This window comes from Larimichthys crocea, chromosome XIII (genome assembly GCF_000972845.2).
Source record: "Larimichthys crocea isolate SSNF chromosome XIII, L_crocea_2.0, whole genome shotgun sequence".
In the NCBI taxonomy this organism is placed as follows: domain Eukaryota; kingdom Metazoa; phylum Chordata; class Actinopteri; family Sciaenidae; genus Larimichthys; species Larimichthys crocea.
Genome location: NC_040023.1, coordinates 5,742,077 through 5,765,245, shown reverse-complemented (window position 1 = coordinate 5,765,245; position 23,169 = coordinate 5,742,077). Strand labels below are relative to the sequence as shown.

The 23,169-nt window shown below is 41.2% G+C and overlaps 1 protein-coding gene across 5 annotated transcripts; it reads right to left on the bottom strand.

Moving 5' to 3' along the window:
- Positions 1–9: 9 nt before the first annotated feature.
- On the bottom strand, positions 10–21,701 carry ube2e1 (ubiquitin-conjugating enzyme E2E 1). 5 transcript variants are annotated; one of them, XM_019267971.2, is made up of 6 exons: positions 21,581–21,701; positions 18,204–18,404; positions 17,933–17,983; positions 3,627–3,759; positions 2,736–2,883; positions 10–689 (listed from the first exon to the last, which is right to left on the bottom strand). In XM_019267971.2, the coding sequence occupies exons 1-6, from the start codon at positions 21,697–21,699 to the stop codon at positions 592–594; spliced, it is 750 nt and encodes a 249-aa protein (XP_019123516.2). In that variant the 5' UTR covers positions 21,700–21,701; the 3' UTR covers positions 10–591. The 5 variants fall into 5 exon arrangements, with proteins under 5 accessions (XP_019123516.2, XP_027142697.1, XP_010751058.3 ...); XM_027286896.1 differs by lacking the exon at positions 21,581–21,701 and adding an exon at positions 19,661–19,710; XM_010752756.3 differs by lacking the exon at positions 21,581–21,701 and adding an exon at positions 19,556–19,609.
- Between the last annotated feature and the right edge of the window lie 1,468 nt (positions 21,702–23,169).

Genomic DNA, 23,169 nt, shown 5'->3' with positions numbered 1-23,169 from the left:
TCCAGACGCTTCCAGTCGGTCATGTTTAATTCTTAAAGGGAGTAACAGAACAGCTTTTTATCAGTACAGAACACAAATCACAACCAATATCCATCCATGGCTAAACATGTCTACGTGTGTAAAAACACCTTCTCAAAAGACCAGGAGTTCAGAGGAGGAGGGGGGGGAGCAAACACCAACTGGAACTTAATACATGTGAGAATTTTACACCGACATAACTGACTGGGAATCATGCTGTGACACATTTCATCTAGCGTTTTTTTAGTATTATCGTCCATCGTCAAGCACAAGCTAAAAATTCAAAAAGAGGAAAAACAATAAATGCATTATTGCCGGATCTGATTATAGTTGGGGGCGCAGATAACTTAAAAAAACAACAAAAAAAACACAATAAACAACAAAATGTCGGGAGTTAAGACTTCAATACCGAGATAAAAATCCACCCGCCCCGCCTCCATCCTCCGCTTGGAGCTACGACACCCTCACCCCCATCCTCACCCACTCCCGCTCGCCCCCAGTCGATGCCCTCCCCTACATCCCCACAAGTCGTCCAACCACCAGCAGCAGCAGCAGCAGCAGCTCCTCTGGCGATTATGTGGCGTAGCGTTTGGTCCACTGTTTGGCTATCCTGTCGTGTTCGGGTCTGTTCGTTGTGTACTGTGTGGCGATGCTTCCGACCAGAGGGTCAGCTGTGAGGAGAGAACATGACGTCAGTATTTCTACACACACTTTTTAAAAACACGTCCCTGGATTATTGTAGTTAAAGATGAAACTTGAATTTGGGTCAGTAGATGGACGGTCGGTATGAAGCAGACAGGAGGACCAGAACAAAAGCTAAGAGATGTACTGCTGTGGACGTGGGAAGTTTAAAAAATATATATATTTGCCACCTAAAGAAAAAGTCATAGCTATATTTGGAATATTTTCACAGCTTTAACTTGCTGTGAAACAGCCCTTTGTGATGGGAAACTGAAGCTGTTATATCACTCTCTGCAAAGCCACCAGTGAGGGTGCATTCAGACAGAACCCGGCACTGGTTTTTCAATTCATTTGAGTCGTGGTAGTGCGGTTTAGCTGCATGGGTGTTAGAGAAGTTGAGCTTTGGGAAAGACGCAGCCCGCAAACCCTCCACAGTCAGCCTGAAATGTGACTGAAACTGAAGCTATCCACGTGAATTCATTACTTACCTCTTTGTTATGTTCTGGCTTTGTTTATTCTATGTACCCAGTTTCTAAATCTGTGTCTGACTCAAAATAGTGACGTGAAGAAGTTTAATCTAGTTTGTGTCCGATGGTTTTAAGAGGTGGTTTTAAGGTCAAGAGACACAGACAGTGAATGAGAGCGAGGGAGCACCGGCATCGAGAAAGCCGCTTTATCAGCGAAATAAAAAAGTTATTTTATGATTGTTTCACAGCGGTTACCTTCAGCAGAGATAGACACACACTCCTCACCTCACACACTCGCCAGACAACCCTGCAGCGATACACTGCAGTGTCTGCTCATGTCTGAATGTACCCTAACTCCAGTGTTCTGCAGTCTTTGTGGCTTTGCAGGGAACATAGATCGCTTCAGTTTCCCACTGGGAAGGGCTGTAAAGCGGTGAAAACATCCTAAATATAGTTACACTTAGACTGATATTGATTTTTTAAGGTGGCTAAAAATACATTTTGTAGCTTCCTCCATCCACAGCAGGACACTGCTTTAGCTTCCGTTCTTGTCTACCGTAGCTACATACTTCCTAAAACCACATTTCAAATAACCTCAACATCCCATAAACACAAAGGTTCTTCATTATGGCTTACAGTAATTATAACCAGGGATTAAATGACGTTGTGCCTTTACATGTGTTTCTTTGTGTAGCATTCATTTTCAAAGCTACATGTTCAGGATCAGAGCTGGATTACCAAACAACCCAAGCAGCTGACTCCCCGACGAGCCGCTGTTTGGCTCAGCATTACTTTTTAGGTAATTTGATTAAATGCAGATTTGCTACAAATATTACAGTCTCAACTAATGTGGTCCTTAATTAATAAAAAAATGAGTTTTTAAATCTTAATTATGTTCATAATGCAAGCACACGCACACACTGAAGACCTGCAGCCAGAGACAATGTTTTGTGGCTTCTGGGTTTATTATAATGAAGTGGTTGTTTATTTTATTTTCATTTATTATCCACTGGAAGGATATTTACAACTGACGCAGAAAAACAGCCCAACACTACCCCACAGGGGTCAAATATGTACTATAGTAAATATAATTACACACTGTGTTGAGGTCATATACTGTAAAATGAACCGATGACTTAAAGGGGGCACAGTGCTGCTGTTAATCTTAGAATTTATGTATTTTACAGCAGGCTTTTCCTCAGGCAGTCTGAACACAGAATAATCTGGAGATATAAGGCTCTGTAATATGAGCTGGAGTCCAGAGGAGATTTAATGAAGTGAAGCTTAAACTCCTTTAAGTGGAGTCCTGTAATTTATGTACGGCTGCATATATGAGAGTCTCCTCTAACATCCACGATCAAAGGGAGAGTCACTGCGGATAAGACCTTTAAGAGTATTGAGTTACACTGCACTTAATGAGATCAGCTGCAACCAACATTCGCTCTGACCCGACATTAAACATTCACGTTTAAACATTTGTATTTACAGAGATGCTCTTTGCTTACATGTCCAGTCAGTGGTCATTTCAGATTTAAATGTGTGTTAGTGTATGGGTGTTGGAGCTCTCACCAGGGTTGCAGTCAGTGAGCAGGGAGCAGATGGACAGTAGGACCTTGGAGATGGTGAGGGCAGGACTCCAGTTGTCCTTCAGGATGTCCAGACAGATCACCCCCTGACTGTTGATGTTACAGTGGTAGATCCTCGTACGGAACGTCACCTGAAACGGAAAAGATGAGTCTATATCAAGCGGCAGCCTCTGTGACTGTGAAGTGAAGCCTACAGGGAAGTTAAGCCACTTGAGGCTGGCTACAGAACGAGTCAGTCTCCATAAGTCCCCATGTTGAAATGTCCAACTTCACAGCAGAAATAAACATGTTTACAACCTGGTACAAAAAACAGTTTTGGTCTCTATGGCTAATTTCCCCGTTCGTGACAACTGTACTGAGTCTGAATCTTTCAAATGTTTGAGTTCAAATGATATTAAGATTTAAAGTTATGCATAATTAACAGCATGGCTGCTTTGATTGGCAGGTAAGTGCCATTACAGGTGGCTTGTCTGAGTGAGCACCACCAATGATTGACATCTTTGCCGATTTCTAGATCTAAAGTAGAAATACTAATATCACGATGCCTCCTGTCTTATTAAGCATCACTCCTTCATCAACTCAAAATTGCGTAACCCACTGAGCAGAGACGTTTGTTTAACTGTATTCCTTCACAGATACAAAGTATTAGAGCGTGGACATAAGGAGTGACGTCCTTTAAAAGTGCTGCTCAAGATACAAAAGCTGTGAAATGTCTAGTTTAAGTTTTATGACTGACATCAGAGAGGCCTGATGGATCAAAGACTGGAAGCTTGAGCTGCATTACAAAGTGCAAGGGGGCCCTCCAGTGGACAACATGAAAACAACACCTCAGGAAAAGGCTTTACCGGATCACCACAAACATGCAGAATTTTACCTTGGGTGGTTTGAAGGGGTAGTCTGGTGTGAAGGCGATGTCCAGGAAAAACACTCCTCCCTCGTACACGGAGCCTGGAGGGCCCAGGATGGTCGACCTCCACTCATAGATGTTGTCTCCTTTCGGGCCAGCACTGTCAGTACACGGAATACATTTCCTCAAGGTTATTTTAAAGCCTTTCACAGATGAAAACAACTTTAGACATCCTGACTTTTTCAACACAACAATGGGACTACGATTCCAATAGCAGTCTTCATTATCCTCTCTCCGTCAGAGCTGTCCAAGTCTGAGAGACGACATGTCAAGTCACGGAAACAAGCGATGACTCAGAGCATCTCCTCTTGTCAAACAGATCAATGAAGACACACGCATAACACCAAACAGCTCAGTCCTCCTGTGTTTGAGCACATCTCTGCTCTGTTGCATTAAAACCAAAAACATTTGAGCTCAGGCTGTAAAAACTATCAACACAGACAAATCATTAACTCATAAAAACGACTGTAAAAACAGACAGACAGACAGCAGCCTTGTAAACTGCAGCTCGTTAGTTTACCGCAACAGTTGTTTGTTTAATTAATTAAAACATCATTTTAAGTTGATTTTTTGCAGCCGAGTTGACTCACTATGTTTAACAAGACAACCAATGATCTAATTTTTTACAAACTATTCTTGATATTAACATAATTTATGGCAGTGGTCACTCATATTTTCATGTTGTTTTACAGAAAGCTGAACACATGCTCACTTTAAAAAAGGTCAGGAGAACACAGACTGAGGATTTTATAGGACATAAACAGCACACTGATATGTTAATAATGATGCAAATATTAGTACAGATGGAGGGACAACAAGTCCACGTCATGATCTGGATACACAAACATTTTTTTGAGCTGTGACTAAACTAAACTAATCCGTTGTTCAGCCTTGTTCTTTTAGTCAGCTGAGGTCAGATTAGGAGTTACTGATACATTTTAATAAGCACGCGCAGACCGGCTCATCCATGATGTCATTTATTGAACCAAAAATCACTGGTTGACTTTCCAAAACAAATCTGTGGTTGGAAAACTATTACTCTCCGCCATCTGATCATTCCACAAACATTCATTCATGAGAATTTAAAGCCCACCTGTCTGTGGGAGATGGGTCATATATACGTCAGCACACAATAAAATAAAATGCATGCTTTTAACTATGTTTTACACTAATTTATCTCATCTCATAAACAAAAATACCAGAATTAACTAAAAAAAAAACATTTTTTTTTTTTTCAACAATTCTTACTCAATTCAGGTTTCAAATGTATTTTAATAGTTCGAGCACTCCTGGCATGGCTGCACAGACAGCTATCTCATTTCAAACTGACTTTTTACCACCGATCATTTAATATTTATCTATTTATTAAGTTTTCTTATCACAAATTCTTCCATCTTGTTCAAAACAAGGCAAAAAACTAAATTATTTCAAATAATTAATATAGTAGACGAATGAGACAAAATGACAAAAAACTAAAATGAGGAACGAACACATAAATAAATCAATGATTTGATGATCATCACAGCTGCAGGGAGGAAAGAAAAAAAAATCATGCCATATGCTGGATATAAAGAGGGGGAAACTTTCAGTATTACTCATGTGTAGACTAATTATTTTAATAATGAAAGGCTAATTTCCTTCATTTGAATTGAAACTTTTCTCCATTTTATTCTGGAGCCTGCAGCTGCAGCACAGAGCGTGCATTCGGTCACGGACACGTTGTGTGCATCCTGCAGATCATTAATTATTCATGACAGGTCCCAAAAAGAAAAAATAAATAAATACACACAATATAGCATTTTAGAATATTTATGGGTCACGCTAAAGTTTCCTCAGCTTTTTGCCTTCAAGTCCACTGCAGTTTCCAGTCGAGCTTAATCTATCATCCATCTGGATTAATGCACCTCCCTCCCCAGCCAGACCAGGCCAGCCTTCCCCCCTAACAGAGCTTTAATCGTCCTCGGTCTTGCATGCTTGCTGCTCCTTCCTGGACTGCCTCCCAAAAGTATCAAGATGACCATATTTCACTTTCTTCTTCTTGAAAGGAGAAGCGCTACTTCCACCGGTACACCAGCTGCTCCCTTCACCTTACACCTCTGACCTGATTCCTCAAGTTTAACGTCTGTTTTTCAGATTCTTTCTCTACCGTTTTGTCTCCTGTGAGTCAAATCTGCTAAAATGTCAGAAATGTACTTCATGTAATGCACTTCATTAAAACAATCGGGTGCGATCGCTCGTGTGAGTCACTGTGCCAACAGAGCGGGGAGTGATAAAGAGAAAAAGATCAACAGGACTTTATTTGCCTGTGGAGATAAAGCTGAAGTGTGGCTGATGGCTGCAGTCGCTTCACGAGAGCCTTGATTCAACAGCAGCGGCACAGTGAGTCAACAGCAGCCAGCTTCTGTTCAGCCTTTCAACGCTGGAGATGTTTTTCATGTAATTGACTGCTTGATGAAGCGCTCCCCCTACTACGCTTCCCAGTTTGCCTTTTTCATTTTCACACACAAGTGGGGCTCTTAAAGCATGTTAGTCCCATAAAAACAAAAAGGAGTCGCTTCAGAGGAAAATTCCAGGCGTGCAGCAATGTGTTTACACGCGGAAATACTTTGAATATTTGAAATAAATAAAAACACAAAAGTATCTGTTATTCAGACGCAGCTATATGAGAATAATTCAGTGCACAAATGGCTCCAAATCGGTTTGGAGCCGAGTTGCTCTGCACGGTGCTTGTGTAGTAATAAGTAGCAGCTTGTGTGTGCTGTGTGTCCTGAGTAGCGACAGCGGAGGTAAATGTCAGGCAATAATCTCACTTTTCCGAAGCAGGCACTCCACCGTGCTCGCTCTTTATGGCTGAGAGGCAGAGATGTATCCTCAACGAGAGGCAAACATACAGAAAGTATCACAGCTAGGCTGCCCACATCAAATTCAAGGGTTTTTTCCATGACTTTCCAGGCCCGATTCCCTTAAATTCAAGGACATGACATGACCTGAGACATCAATCAAGGTTAATGACTGTTACGACACTGAGGAGACACACGTGCAGACCAACAGAAGGTCAATTTCAATGTTTCTATATTTATGGGCAAATTATACAAATCCGAGCACTTCAACGTCTGCTTTTAAAAACCTTCAAGGCCTTGATTTTCCACAAACTTTCACACAAACAAACGCTCAGGCTGCTCTCGTAGCGAGGACAGACACTTAAATCATCTCCGTGTCCTGCTGTAATCTACTGTTACGGCCATATGAAGTTCAGCAGTAAACAAAGTGGCCAAGAGATCAGAACAATACAGATTTACGGAGCTCTCCTTTATGGTGTCCTGGGAGAGCTGTAATTAAATCTCTCTCACTGTACCGTTTCCCTGCATTTCTGTCACATAATGCACTGCTTCTTTCAGAGAACTGTTGCAATTACAAATGCTTTGTTACACTCTTTGTATATTTCTTTTGTTTGCATTGAAACAACACAAGAAAGCAGAGAGAAAAACACAAAACTCTTTCTCTCTGTGCTGAATTTTTGGACCACAAACTGCTCCAGATCTTTAAAATGTGATGGGTTCCTTCTCCCAGCTGTTCTCCTGAGATCTCTCCACATGTGCTCTATAGGATTAAGATCTGGACTCATTGCTGGACACTTCAGGACTCCCTAGGACTTTGTCTTAAACCATTTTTGGGTGCCTTCTGAAGAACGCTTTGGGCAATTTTCCTGCTGCAAGACCCATGACCTCTGACGTCCATCTGTTATTCAGACGCAGACCTCTGATGTCCACTTTGCTGCTTCAGGCACTGGATATGCCTGAAGCAGCAAAGAAACCCTGAAACATCAGTGGACCTCCACCGTGTTTGACTGTAGGGTCTGTGTTCTTTTCTTTGAAGGCCTCTGAAAATAGAAGAATCACCATAAAAGCTCTATTTTAGTCTCATCTGTCCACAGGACTTTCTCCCAGATGGATTTTTGGCTTCCTCAGGTAAGTTTTCACAAAGTCCAAATGGGCTTTTTTTTTTCTTCTTTCTAATGTGTATTTGGATTTTGTACTGTTGGTCCGACAAAAGCAGAAATGAAAAGACACTTTTCACCATTTACTTTGCAGAAAACACCATGAATCAAGAAAGCAATGGGTCTATCCCTCAACAATGGAAATCAACATTATTCACAGCCCTGTTTGTAAGCATTAGTCTGTGATACTAAGCACATATTGATTCAGAAATATGCATAGGAGTAGTGTAATAAAGAGTAGCAAACACTGGTGCCACTCACAGGCCCACATCAGTTCATTTCCTACTGTGTTTAGGCGTGTATACAGTATTACCAAACCCATTTGCAATTATACAAATTACCACGCCGTGAACATGGAGCCACACCAGCCTCAGCTGTGAGGAATCTAACGAAGGCGTAACATGAATGGAGGAAGGGCTCTGCAACCCTGTGATCACACACATTACACATTCGCCATATACAGGGTTCCCACACCTTTTTCATGAACAAATTCAAGCACTTTTCAAGCACCTTCAAGCACCAGTTTTTCCATTTTTCCAGCACCTTTAAATAGGTAGCCTACTAGTTGTGTTTGCCATGATGGTCATGGGAAGCGCAGCGGTGCCACTGTATGGCATAATAATATGGGTCTAATTAGCATTATTTCATATGGTGGTAGATTGACTGTTTTGATTTTTTAACTAATTGTGAATTGGCTTGTATTCTCAGCTTGTGAGCGGTGTATTGTGTAACTACCATAGCGCAATAACAGTGACAAATAGACATCACACAAATTTCAAGCATTTTCAAGCACTTCACAAAAAATTCAAGCATTTTCACAACCTTGAAAACACTGAATTGAAATTCAAGCATTTTCAAGGAATTCAAGCACCCGTGGGAACCCTGCATATAATAAAGCCTGAGGCCTCAGTGTGGAGTTATACATTATACCGTCATCGTAAAAAGGTGGAAAAGTTTAAGCTAAATAGCGGCTAACAGACCACTTTGTTTGTTGACACAGGAGGTGAGTGTAGCGAGTAAAGGTGGATGGTGTGCGGTTAAAGATCTTTAACGACAGTTAGGTCCAACCAAGTGCTTCGATTGTTCGTTATAGTAACAAACTTTGCACCACGCAGATGAACTTTTCCCACAAATAACATTCAACTTAAACTACAAATGAGGACGAAGGGAAGGAAAGAAGTCTTTGAACTGCTTTCAGACTCGGATAAGTCTTAAAAATATTAACGCCGAATGGGCTGCGGGGAACTTAAGGCTCCGGCAGACTTCCAGATTATAGCCAGCGAGCTACCGTTCAGGAAAATGTTGATGTGTCGCTTGACAACACTGAAGTCTCGGTATAGACGTGGAAATATTTGTGTTGGCGGAGACAAATAAATAAACAGACAAATCATAATCTGTTGTCACTTATTACTGCTGTATAAAAGCAGTATCACAGCAGAGGTCGTGCTGTTATACTAAATATCAGCACGGGTGTTCTTATTTTTTTAGCAGTCTACTGTGCTGATATTCAGCATAACAGCACGACCTCCAGTGTGATATTGTCTAATATCGTAGTGAATGGATGTTTAGATCAAAAATAAACCCGACAGCATCAAATACAACACTAGTCCGCAACATTTTTGACTCTTTATAGCCGAGCAACACTACCAGTGAGCTCTCGTCACAGGTTGCATATGGTTTTTGTTTAAATTAGGAAACAAACTTTAACCATTGAGCAACTGCTGGAATATACAACGATACATCATGTTGAAAATGAAAATATTTTACCATTAAAAATCTTTTTAGTTACACATCACTGCCACTCTGGACACGAGACAGTTTAAAGGTCTAAAACACTGTGTACATTGTGTGATTAAATGGAATAGCCAGGGGGTGCTATTAAGACACGAATGCGTATCTTAATGCAGTTCATTTACACTGTGTAAGCAGCATTCCTGCAGGGGTGCCCTGACCCTGCTAATATACTGGTCACACCACAAGACCTCAATCAGGACCCGCTGCTGTGCCGAGAATAGACATTGTATCATTTCCCACTGAATCAACCAGAGTGAGGTTTCTTTCGCCTGACAACAGAGGCGTCTCACATTCACAGAGGAGCCACAGAGAGCGCCCGGGCTTCCTCCCCGCCTGCCTCCGACGGCACACAAAGGCTACCCCAGTGCTTTGTGTGAGGCAGTAATATGCCATGCTATCACTGTTGTCGTTCACTTCAATACCAGAGGAGGGGTAAGGGAGGGGAGGGGGGCTTCTTCCGCGACACACCGCAAGGCGAGTGCTGACATTTCAGCCGCGTCGGTTTTTCTAAGCCTTTAACCTTTCAAACAGGCACACGGCGGACAGACTCTGGAGGATGTGTTCAGCCAGCCAACAGATCTCGTCTGCAGCCACTGTGAGCTCCAACGTGCAGATTATTAAGGTTTATTATGAAAGTTTTCACCCTGAAATACAAGGAATGGAATTTTACCGAAATGTGATTTCTCACTTTTTGTGCAAGGAAATATATAAGCTATGAAATTACACCTATTGTGTATATTATAAGAATTTCTCAAAAGGGGATAAAACACCTGAGGATGAATGCTCTGAATAGATGTGTTTCATAGCATTGGTTGAGTTGACACTGAGAGGCTTGTTAGGATATGCAAATTCAACTTTTATGGTTAGCTACTGGTGGGAGAATGACATCCTGTATTGTTTTTAAATGTTGATTCAAGCGCACACAGAATATGCTTTATATGAGCATTAGCCATTCAAACGGACTGGTGAGCTGGCTTCTAACAATGTAGCTGCTGAGTGTAACCCCCCTCTCCTACCGAGCAAGACTCAATCTAGACCCGGCATTTAAAAGTAAAAGGCTCATTGTAACGTAACAAAACATGACTTTTATTTGCAGGTGATCATTCACAAATGGGCCATTAGGTAGTCCCCTAATAACAATGAACATTTCATATTGTAGTTAATTAATTCGTACAGTTTGTGTGTGTTGTTTGAACCACCGCTGACTGTCAAAACTAAGATCTACTGCTACAAGTAGTACTGTCTGTGACTAAAACCATATCACAGAGCGACGTACAAAGTCGCGGAGCAACGTACAAAGTCACAGATCTATGTACAAAGTTGCAGTGTACGAAGTCACAGAGCCAAGAATAAAGTCGCAACGTACAAAGTTGTAATGCACAAAGTTGCAGAAGAACATTCAAAGTCACGGAGTAACGTATGAATTCACAGAGCAGTGTACAAAGTCAAAGTACGATGATAATTCGATGTTGGAGATTTTTGGACTTTTGACAGCTGCAATACAACAAAAAATACCAAACCACTGAAAGCAGAGCTACCTTTACTGGCAGCTACATCAGAATAAAATCCAATATTTACTATACAACCATTCAACTAATTCACTTCGCGACAAATATGTAAGAAAACAAGAGAACATGAACACTGCCTGTTCTTCTAATATTACGTGAATGCAGCATTATAACTTAAGTGACGTAACGTTCATGTTTAATATCTGCTCACAGACACTACAATAATAAAGCATAAGTCAGCTCAAACACCTGCGTATTTTAGTTTGACTTTCAGTGTAAAAGCCTCATAAATGATCATGAAAGATCAAAATTTCAATGAATCCGTCTCAACATTTTATATATATCGCTTCATGATGCCTTTACTCGTAGTCTCGTCTCTTCATCGTAGATCTTCCATCAACAACAACACCGGGCTTCATTTTCAATCACCACTCTCTGCTTGCAATGGTGTTGTGATGACAAGGAGAAACACTGTAATAAGCCGCCTGACTGAGACAATATAATGACTCCACTTCACTTGAGTGCCGAAGAGACTCTGCACCACGTACCCACCTCCTCCCCACCCCGCCAATTTAATACAATGGCAATCAGCCCGCAAATGTTCTCTCAGTGCTTTACGAGTACAGCGCAGGATGAATATCGTACGGTAGCATTTGTGTCAGATTCCAGGCTGAAACATTTAAAAAAAAGAGACAGGATTTATTATCAAGGCTGAGCGAAAAAGATGAAATAAATATCAAGGCACCAGCGAGAGACTTGGACTAATACTAAATGCCAAATAAAAGAGTCAAATTGATGTTCATAACAATTAACTGTTGAATGGCAGCAAGCAAATCCTCACACGCATAAAACCTTAAATTAATGTTTGAAGCCCCGTTACTAAGATCTAGTGGCTGCAGTTATATACTTATACATCAGCCCATTGTAAGAAACACTGATTCACTACAATGTGAAGTCTGCACTAGAAGAAAAGTCATGGTGTCATCACACTCTAAACCTTCTCAGGCTAAAAGGATGTTTGTTATATGCCGGATTCAGACCAAATCCGGCAACGGAGAGAAGTTGAGCGGGAGCGGTTCAACTTTTGGAGAAATGTAATCCGGTGTCGCGCTGCAGCAGCCAATCCGACGATCAGATCGGTCGAACCTCTCGGCCTGAAATGTCGCCTGACTGCTGACTGCCGGATCAAGAAAGCCCAAACAGACACACCCCAACACATCGCCACACAACCGCATATTATTTAACCCGGGGTATCATTAGCCCTGGGCTAAATGGGCTTTTCAAACTGCACGTTGCCGAACTCTACAAAGCACTCTTGGATCAATCTTAGCCCCGGGTTAAGAAAGCGTTCCCATTGGCACATTCTAGCCATGACTTTAGCCTCCAGCTCGCTGGCTCTGCTTCAAACCACAGTTAGTCTGAAGTTTACGGGGATAAATCCTGAAAAATCGACAAAAAACACGAGGCTAAAAGTTCACACGGAGCTACAGTAAACAGAGTGTAAACATTAGTCATGTGTCACAACAGACATTTAAATCCAGAGCTGCAGTGTGAGCTGCATAGCCCTGGGATTAGGTTAACACTGGGTTCAAAGTGCATGCGTGCTTGCCCTGGGCTATGCAAAGCCCTGGGCTAATATACATGATGAGCTCCCGTGTGAGTCTTAACATGCAAGGCACAATTCTTGTGCAAAACTGCGTATTTAAGCCCGATGCTACAAGAAATGTTTTCAGCTTTACCCTGATACAATACCTTCATTTTGATATCTTACCTTAATTTGAGAAACTCCAACACACATTTCAGTCAGAGGTTTGATGAGTTGTCACTGATGCGAGACAAAGCGAAGTATCTACTTCCCCCCCTCGCCCCTCGCTGCCCAACTGAAGCCTGGCACGGAGAAGGGAAACTTCTTCAAAACTTCCATCTTTGCAACAGCGGCAGCAGCTCAGAGCTCAGCGGTCGCTTTCAGTGCTTGCCGAAGTACTAACGGTGTACAGGCCAGCCACTTCCTCTCCAGGGACGAGGGCTTTTTATAGATATGAAGAAGCTGTTGAGAAAACCTCAGTAGTCTCAAACATGCAAGCCGGTAACACACTGCAGAGGTGTGTGTGTGTGTTTAAAGAGAGCGACTGAACAGAAGGGATCATATGAAGATCAGATGGCTCACACCAGGCCTGGCAAACTCTTGCACTCACACACCGGCCAACTTATTTCACTATATGATCAGGAGAGCCTAAAAAAAGGCACAAAGGATATCGAATTAAGTGATTTCCGGGTGGTTCGGGCTAAACGTATTAAGTAACGTCGTGAGCTGCCGTATCTGTCCGACCCTACTTAGCACTAATTAGCCTACTGTACGCACTAAGTCGTCTAACTTTCCTTAGCTGTCATGAAGCCCGCGACCGTGGAATGTCAGGAATCTGTCTGGCACCCGGGGGGCAGCAACATCTTAAGAGGGAGAGATACAGTGAACGACAAGGGTGAGAGGACGCGAGGGCTGAGCGAGAGACAGTGAGAACAAAAGCGCGAGCGATAAATAAAATAGCCGGGCCGAGAGGAAAAAGGAATAAAACATGGTGAATAGAAGCAACACGGGGAGGGAGGGAGGGAGGGAGAGGGAGGCCTGTGATGTCTGCAGTTCACACTTGAGTGGCAACGAGGCAGTAGAAAAATAAAAAGCTTGGCATTCCCTGTGTGGAGTATAATTAGATTTTGATAAATGACAGATGAAAGACTCCGGCCTTACTGTGCCCATAAAACAAAGTTTGCTACGAGAGAGAGAGAGAGAGAGGCGCTGTTGATAATGGAAACTAGTCGGGGAGAAGTCTTTTCGTCATCAGTCAGTGTCCATTTTAAGAGCGAAGGGGCCCGAAAGCAAACCTCCGGAGAGATGAGACGACAACCAACTGACTCATCGATGTGTAATCCATTAAACGGCATCTGCGAGGCGGAGCTGGCCGGCTCCATTCATACCCTAATGAGCAGATTCTGTGCTAAATGAAGCAGAGAGGACTAAAAATGCACACAAAAAACAACACACACAAAAAATCCCCTTTCTTGCACGTGGTGCTGAATAGGTTTTTTTTCTTCCACCAAGTGGAACAGAAGTTTAAATGAAACGATGGGGCCTTTCTTCAACGCTGGTGGTGAGATAGAAAGATAAATCACTCAGGGTGCGGTCACACCACGCACGCTTGGAGATATTTATCTCGAGCGTTTCCTTCTTCGGTTCATCTGGCCAGGTGAGAACAATGGCCCTTGAATGCAAGCGTGGCAGAATAAACACGCGAGGATGTGTGCCTTCAGCTCACTCAGTGAGAATGACAGGAGACCTAAAACAACAATATCTCGATACTTTTTGACTTCCTTATCCCCGTTTGAGGCACACCGCCACAGGCTCGCTTCGCTTCCTACGAATGTATGGTTTCATTTTTTTGTAAAGCTCAAAGTCATTTCCTATAAGAGACATGACTTGTAATAAAAAAGAAACGGAGCACGTGTTGGGGAAATATCTTTTATGTTTTATCCTTTCATCTCTTCATCTTTTATTTTTACTTATTGTCTTTTTATCCCTTTACTCTAAACCACACATACATTTCTTTTATTTTTCTAGCCCATCAGTGAATAGCTGTTTTTAATATTTATATTCTGTAGCATTGAATCTGTCATGTTTTGACATCTTTACTTCTCTTGATCTTTACCTGTGTGGCCTTCTTTTGGGTCTGCTGCTAAATAAATAAATACATAGAGTACTCTACTGATCCCCAACGGGAAAATCTGTACAGTAATTTTGTGCAAAAAGAAAAAAAGCGAGCTGTGCAATCTTAGTCAGTGAACGAGTGATATCCAAAATATAAAGTGTCACAGAATGAGTCTCCTCTTCCCGCACAGAGGGGAGTCGTTAGAAAGTGTTATGGCAAATATGCAAATGAAGCTTTATCTCATTAGAAATGCAGAAATGTGAACGCTGGATAAAGCCAGGTTCAAACTTATTGTTTCATTTTGTTGACATGTTAGAGTCTCTCTATAAATCGGGAAAAAAAACATCATATTTTTGCCATGTTTTTATGAATATGAGTATAAAACTGGAAGGTTTGGTGTCTGTAAGAACGACTGAAGTAAAGATTTCTGCCTCAGAGTTTGAGATAAAAAAAAAAACAACCTTTAAAGTTATGTATCGTAGAATTTTACACATTTTAAGACACTACAGGTTGACAAGTAAAACCTTTAAACTAACAGATACTTTTCAGTTGATTACTTAAATTAAGACGATTATTTTTATGTTTAAATATGCAAATGAAGCATCGTCTGATGCTTTTACTGAAATCTACACAGACAAATAGACAAGGCATTGCTAAATAATCACTTAAATGTGTATTTTGGCCATTTCTTTCCTCAGTAGAACATGTTATGGAAGCAAATTAGTCAATTTCATGCATTAAAAAAAATATCTTTAGTGTCATTTTTAACAATTATTGTTTAAAGAAGACCTGTGCCTTGTCTGACTGGGAAGAAATGAGGGCGCGCGGGTGAAACGTATCATCTCATACCATCAAAAACTACAGCTGAAACTTTTGTTTGTCATTTTGCTCCTCGGCTGAATCCGTGCCGGTGCTGACTAATCTAATCTACAAGCAATCTGCATCTTTGTTAGTGGCGCAGCAGCAATTGAAGTCTGAATCAGTTTATCAAGTCAAAAGAGTTTCGGCTTTGTACAAAAACAGAGCTGCTTCAAAGAAATAAAAATCTCGTGTCAACAACCCTGCATTCATCAAATCTTTCCCCCCCCCTCTCGCTGAGCCATCAGAGCTTCCAGCAGGCCTCAGTGTAAGGAGCTAATCTGTGGCGCCACAGGGGGCTTGAGGGGGGTTCAGCTACGGTGCAAATGTTCCTAAAGTTGAGATTTATGACTCACTCGCACACACACACACACACAGACAGTGCAGCGTTGAATGAAACAGCTCCTGTGTGGCTAGGGGTTCCTGGTCTAAGTGCATGTTTTGGGTCTCTCAGCTGCGTAACTCGTGGTTTTAAGCTTTGCGGCCGCCTCCATGGTCCCCACATCTTTAACTGAGAGTCAGCAACAAACCGGTTATCGCTTCAAGACATCTAAACTGTTACTCCAGCTCCTGACTCGATCCAGGGTGTGCCAACACAATGCTGCTGCAACAACAACATCTTCACCTCCGCAAAAAACACAACACACTTCATCCCAACCCCGATATCCATAGACACGGAGAGATCCAGCCAGAACGAGCTCCATGTGTCAAACTTGTTGTGCAACTGATTGCGCTTGCTGACACATGGTGATAATTCATTTTCAGGACACACGTCCAAAACCTGCCGGGCTTGTTTTAAAGACAGGTCTGTTACGTAGGAGATCGGTTTTCAACGCTCCATGCTCGCCTGGCTCTCAGTGTGTTAATACAGAGCTCAGCTTAAAAGGTTCATTTCCAAAGTACAACTTTTTGGGGAGGTCTGTTTGGGATTAAGAGTTGGTACCACATCCAGACACAAATCTGGTTTCTGCATGAACACAATCAGTTAAAATGGATGCGGATGTTGAGCTACTTCAAGAGTTAGAAAGTCTGCAGAAACGTCTGTTAATGTAGCGCATGTCTACATTATGTTGGATTGTTGGATCATTTTTCATTTTTGAGGGCGTCCCAATTAATCAAATCCACAATTTGATTTGACCTTTAAGGTCACCATTAAACCGGATTTTTTCCAGCATTGACACTCATCCCATGGTTAGACTATCAAGTCTTGATTTAGATTTCTATGAATTTAAAACAGTTGGATTTAAATATCCCGACAACTGTCATTTACATGCAGGGAGGACTCAACCTTTATAGTATTTTTCTTATCCACCTTGTATATTATCTTATCTCATCAAGATATAACTGTCACATCCTTTTTTTTTCCCTTTTCCAACGGACCGCATTCTTGAAGCACGCGGTCACAATTAAATAACAATGATTTGACACGTTGAGCAAACTGTTAAGTGCACAACACAAACAGGTTCTTTGCAACAACAGCTCCGCTGTGAAAACTGGAGTCACGCTTCTGATTTTGACACTCAAAACTGAGAGCTTCTTCTTTTGACTGATTTTCTTTTTTTTTTTGGTATAAGATTTCAACTGTGACACCTCTCACCTCTCTCTTTTAATATCAGGCTGATGACCCATAATGATGCACGTTTAGCTTCGCATGCTGTCAGGACACACTCTGATCCCAGAAGGTCGAGATTCAGATGAAAGAGTTCAAACAGAGAAACAGACTCTTCAACCAAACGGTCTACCTGACCCGAGGAGATAGTTGATACAGAACAGGACTCTCGATCTGTGCAGCAGCTTTAACCAGACAACAGCCAAAGATTTTCTTAAAGCCAGAAGATAACAAGAAAAAACAACTATTGAACCAGGTGGGCACGGATTCTTCAATATCAGTGCTGACACACAACCCCTCTACAAGCAGCCGTGCAAGAACTTTGCCTTCATAAATGGTCTGAAACTGAACTTTCTCTTCTCTCTGTAACAGGCAGACATATTCAGTCAGCGTTCAGATTTAATTCTCCCAACAATAACACCTGATCGATGCGTGAAAAGAGCAAGATGAAACAAAGAGATGGCCTTAGCTCAGATTTCCTTAAATCCCTTTGCGCTCCGTCCATCATCCACAGAAAGTGTGCATGGCTGCAGCTTTACGAAGCAGACCTTTCAGTCTCTCATTACCTCCATCGTCTTTGTCTTTGGAGTGACTAGACATGCGAGGCAGCGATGCAGAAAGATCTTTTTTCTTTTTTTTCTTTTCCACTCCGGCACACAGAGAGATTTTCAACCTTCACATCCAAGGCTTCCCCTCTCTGTCACAAAGGACTTCTTGAATTCATTTCTCATTAACAGACTAAAAAAAATGTCCACTGACGACCCAGATGCTTTCAATGACCCATTAATAACTCAAGGTTGGCTTACCTGCAGTTTGGTGGAGGATCCAATGTGATGTCAGCCAATTCCTTCTGAATTCTGCAAAATAAAAAGACGAATCTCTTAGTGTTTGCAACTAGAAAACCTGTCACATCTCCTCTCTCTGAGCTATGGCTGTGGCTCGTAAGTAGGACAAACTCCTGACTTGTTGTTGGGGGAAAGCGAGCATCAGTCCTGAGAATAAGTGGCAGTACATCTGCAGCTGTAAAACTCAAACTAAAACCTGCACCACCTCCCCACCCACCCGACTCCGTCTCACCTTTTCGCACTAGTAGAGAGGAGTTTGGAGGTCTTGCTCATGCTGGCTTTGCTTTCTCGTTTCTTTGAAGGGTTTCCGTCCTGTTGCTGTTGTTGCTGTTGTTGCTGCTGCTGCTGTTGCTGATGATGGTGATGATGAGTTGAAGATGAAGAGGAGGAAGAGCTGGTGCTGGCACGGGAATCTTCATCCGACATACCGAGCCTGGAGAACACACACACACAAAAAAGAAAATTACACAACATTTAACAATGGAGGCTTGTCTTAAGAGGCATGTGATCACAGCTTTAGATTCAAGTTCAAATCTTCCAAATAGGGCATGCATCCAAATGCATAACTAAAACTCGCACTGTGTTTGTCTTTTAAAAATCACTCTTTGTACTTAGTTGCAGTGCATTTTTATTAACATGTGCATGCTGCATGCTGCTACACCTGCATGCCGAATTAAAGAGGGCATCCTTGCAGTCATTCACAAACCGATGTTGCGCGTCTGGAGTGCAAACGTGAAGCTGGCGAGCGCGTAAACTTTAAAATCAGCTGATTTTTAAAGGGAATCCTGCACGGCTCTTTCTTTAAAAACACACAAAGCAATGCATATGTTGCAACTATCGTTTTTTCTAACTACCCACGCGTGGATTTGGGGTTAAATGTTGTAAACATGCATGCATTAGTTGTTTTTTCCCCTCTTCCTCCATAACGCGTAAATTGTGACCTCGGCTCCGGGCGTTTATTTTTAGCCATGTCGGGGCTGCGACAAAGGAAATCATTTGGTGAAATAGTTCGGCGTTACAAGGGCCTAGTTCATGCCCAGACAAGACGGAGGGATAGGCGGCCACACAACAGCCAGAGCTCTCGGTTGAATAGGTCGAGGAGGAGGAGGAGGAGGGAGAGAAAGGAGAAACAACACCGACGGGGCGATGTCGCAGTCGGCAGGGGAGCCCCCTCTACCACCTCCTCCTCCTCCTCCTCCACCTCCTGCAAACACCTCAACAATTTCCAGAAACTTTCACCTAAAGAAGTCAGCGTGCTGTCAAACAGCTGCTGTCAACACCTTAGAATAAAAAAGACGCAAAACAAACACGCAAGAAAAATATTTAAAAACACGGAGTTCAGGTTGTTCCTCGCGTTTTTTTTGTTTTTTTTTTAAAGCTATATCCGTCGACATGCAGCTGATCTCAGTGCAGCCAGCCAGCCAGTCACAGGATGGACCCGACTCCTGTGAAATGTATCCTTGTTTGCCGGATAACAGCGATCACGGTGTTTAGTCCAAACATCCCCAAAAAACAAAAACACGCGCGTCCCTCCGACCCGCACGGTACCACGCGCTGTAAGACCGATCATTCAGTATCTGATACCTTTCTTTTGTGTGTGTGCACAGCCTGTCTGTGTGTGTGTGTGTGTGCCGCCGCCTGGACGCACCAGTGTCACAAAAAAACACACACAAAAAAAAAACAACACACCTACAATGAGGAGGCGTGCAACATCCGGTCAGCATCTTTAAAAAAATAAAAGCATATGACTGAATCATGAGTGAATGAATCAGAATCAGAAATACTTTATTAATCGTGTTGTTACAGACTGTAAGTGAGATAGTTTAGATAGTTTATAGATAGATAGATAGATAGATAGATAGATAGATAGATAGATAGATAGATAGATAGATAGATAGATAGATAGATAGTTTATTTATCCCAAGCTGGGAAATTATAGTGCAGCAGCAGCATTACACAAAGTGACAAGTGACAACAAAGAATAAAAATATACTATAAAGCAAAATATACATAATAAAATATCAAAAAAGCAATAGTAAATACGATAAAATAAAATATATTGTACAGAGGTATATACAGCAAGTTGGTTATTTCGAACACAACAAATCCAATGAAAAAAGTCAAAACAACAATAACAATAGTCAATACAAAAAGTAACGTGAACCCAACATGTCCGAAAAGGAGTAGGATGAAGCATATGCTTATTTAAAACCTACCCCTTCTCCACTATTCAATTAATAATCATACTCCCCAAATATACATTTCTGAACTAATACATATTTACAAAAATAGAGAAATAGAAAATAAATAGATTAAATAAACAAAGTGATAGCAAGAAAACAGAACTTTAACCCTATACACCGATACGACTATCCTGTTTTACACTATATACACATGTATTAAATAACAGTTAAATAAAACATCCAGTAAAATAACAGCCAAGTAACGGTGAACTATACAATGTATGAATCGTTACCGTTACTTGGCTATTAATATACTGTATAAGACTATGTTAGTCTGGTCTTGAGAATTTTTTGTTATGATTTCCGTACAGACAGCATTCCTATGACACAGATTGTTATCTATATAATTGCACCCCTCTGTACTTCGCATAAACTTTTCCTTTTTGTCCAACTTTATCCTCTGTTCTAGATAGCACTCAAGAATAAGATAAAATAAAAAATAAGAATATATAATGTACCATATAAAATTTTATTAGATAAAGATAAGATAAATGGAGGTGGTGATATCATAGTCATAAGACGAGATAAGATAAGAGGAGCTTTACTGCTGCATGAGAAGTGAGGGCTAGTAGGAGATCAACATAGTGTGTAACTTTTAAAAAAACAGAGCATGTAGGATAAAAAAAATTAAAAAAAAGACCATATACACCAATACAAAGTGTATTTAGAGAGAAAATGTCACAAAAATGGTGGGAAGGTCTGTGCCCAGGTCATCTTTCTTGGTTAAATCTGGGGCAGCTGGACTTCTTGTAGATCTGTAAAGATATTTCACGTCTCATCCAAGAGGCTTCTTCAGTTTTCTGACTGACTGACTGGCAGGGGACCCCAGGTATACAGTCTTGGTGGGATGATCGTTAACCAGGCCAGTGTTTCCAAACTTGGTTTGTTGGTGTTGCTTGTTATATTGTGACGACTGTCATCCAAGTTGTTGTTAAAGTATCTTAAAATTAAACATTCAAAACTTCAAAGAGTGTTAAATTTCAGAGCTTCGTGTCAAAAACTGCAGCTCCTCGAACAACCACTTGAGGCTGGCTACAGAACGAGTCAATCCTCATAAGTCCCCATGTTAAAATGTCCAACTTCACAACAGCCTGGTACAAAAAACAATTTTGCCTTCTATAGCTAATTTCCCTGTTCATGACAACTGTACTGAGGGTGAATTTTTTATATAACTTACCTGTTTAAATTATATTAAGGCTTAAAGTTATGCATAATTAAGAGTGTGAATGATTTGATTGATTGGCTTGAGCAACCAGACCTCGATCCACGTCTTTTCCAGAGCATCTCAACAGATCTTTAAAAAAAAAAAAAAAAAAAATGTGCGCTTTTATTTTGTAGGTTTCATCAGCCTCATTTCCGGGATTACCTTGAACAATCAACAGGAACTTGACACTTGGCCGCTGGACGCGTGCCTCTTCTTCTTCGCCGGAAGTGTTGGTCCAGCAGACAGACAGACAGACAGACATCCTGACATTGATTCATCATTTCTGTTCAGTGTCAAAAGAGAGACACAACAGTGAAAACACAACAGTGAAAACACAACAGTAAAAACACAACAGCTCAGACACACTGCATGGAAACATGATGCAGGAGCAGCGACATTAACTCAAAGTCTGAAGAATATTTAATTTACTGCACCCTAAACTACCTGTTACAGAATATATTGCACCCGATCAAGTTTAAAACAAATATTTAAAGTACATTTACAATTTATCTACCATAAAGCTGTGTCTGAAATACATGATGATGACTCATTTCTGGAAGATATTTCCGTGGGTGTGACATGACAACAACAAAACAACATCACCTTGTGTTATTACTAATCTTTACCGCTTTGGCTGGGAAGTAATAAAATAAGGCTACTGTTAGAGTTACTACCCAACGCCTACAAAACAAGCGGCGACCAGGAGTTGAGTGACAGTTTTAAAAGGGCCATTATGCAGCTTGATAAAGTGTCCTGACATGTGGAATGTGTTGCGGGTTAAATACACATTAAACAAAGTGGTTTGCCCGTGAAAGGTGCAGAGTTATAAAGTGGCAATTTTATTGAATTTTCATAGCATGTGGCTAAAGCTCCCGGGGGTTGAATACACCTTCTCCAAAGAGAGAGACGTTTCTGTAGCTTCATTTTCATTTTCATTTCTCCGTGTGAAGATGTGATCTTTCTAATAACTTTAACCTCACACCATCATCCTGTTTCAACATCCTAAATCCAGATCATACTCATGTGAGACCATGAGGTCACTTCTTCTTTTTTCTGGGGGTTTTTTTTTGGTTACCTAACTTAACAGGAGTTTACATTCAACGATTAATGCCTTTTCTTTATGTAGTGTGTTTTATAAGATGATTTCTACGGTAGAGCATCAAGGCCACAGGAAAAAAATGGATTTAGTTTAGTTTAAAGTTAAAAAAAAACTCACAAATTTTACTATCTTTATACTCAGTATGTTTAAATTTAACAAATTTTTAGGCCAACAATATAAACAAATCAATAAAAGATTCACTATCTCGAATTAAATTCTGTAAGTGGCCCTGAGGCATCCTCTAACTGGGTCATATGTGTCTTTATCTCATGTTGAATTACACACAAAAAAACGATCAGGTTATAGTTTTGTTTTGTTTATTTGGCTGGATTTGACCTCCAAACTCCAGATTACATTTGTTCAGAGAGCCCCTCCTCATTCAGTTTCCTCTTCTATAAATTCCTTTTGCCACTTCGCCCACAGGGGAATTGTACGAAAAGGCACAAAAAGTACAATTCCCCTGTGGGCGAGTAGAAAGGAGCGGCAGCAGAAGTGGCATAGAGGTTGTGTTTCCCTGTTTGTTTATCAGAATAAACATAGTGCAGGAGTAAAATGTGTATATAGAGTTTGAACTGTTTATTGTTTAGATCACACACCTTTTCTGGATCACCTTAACTTCCGGGGACTGATTGTGGTTTCAACTTTTTTTTTT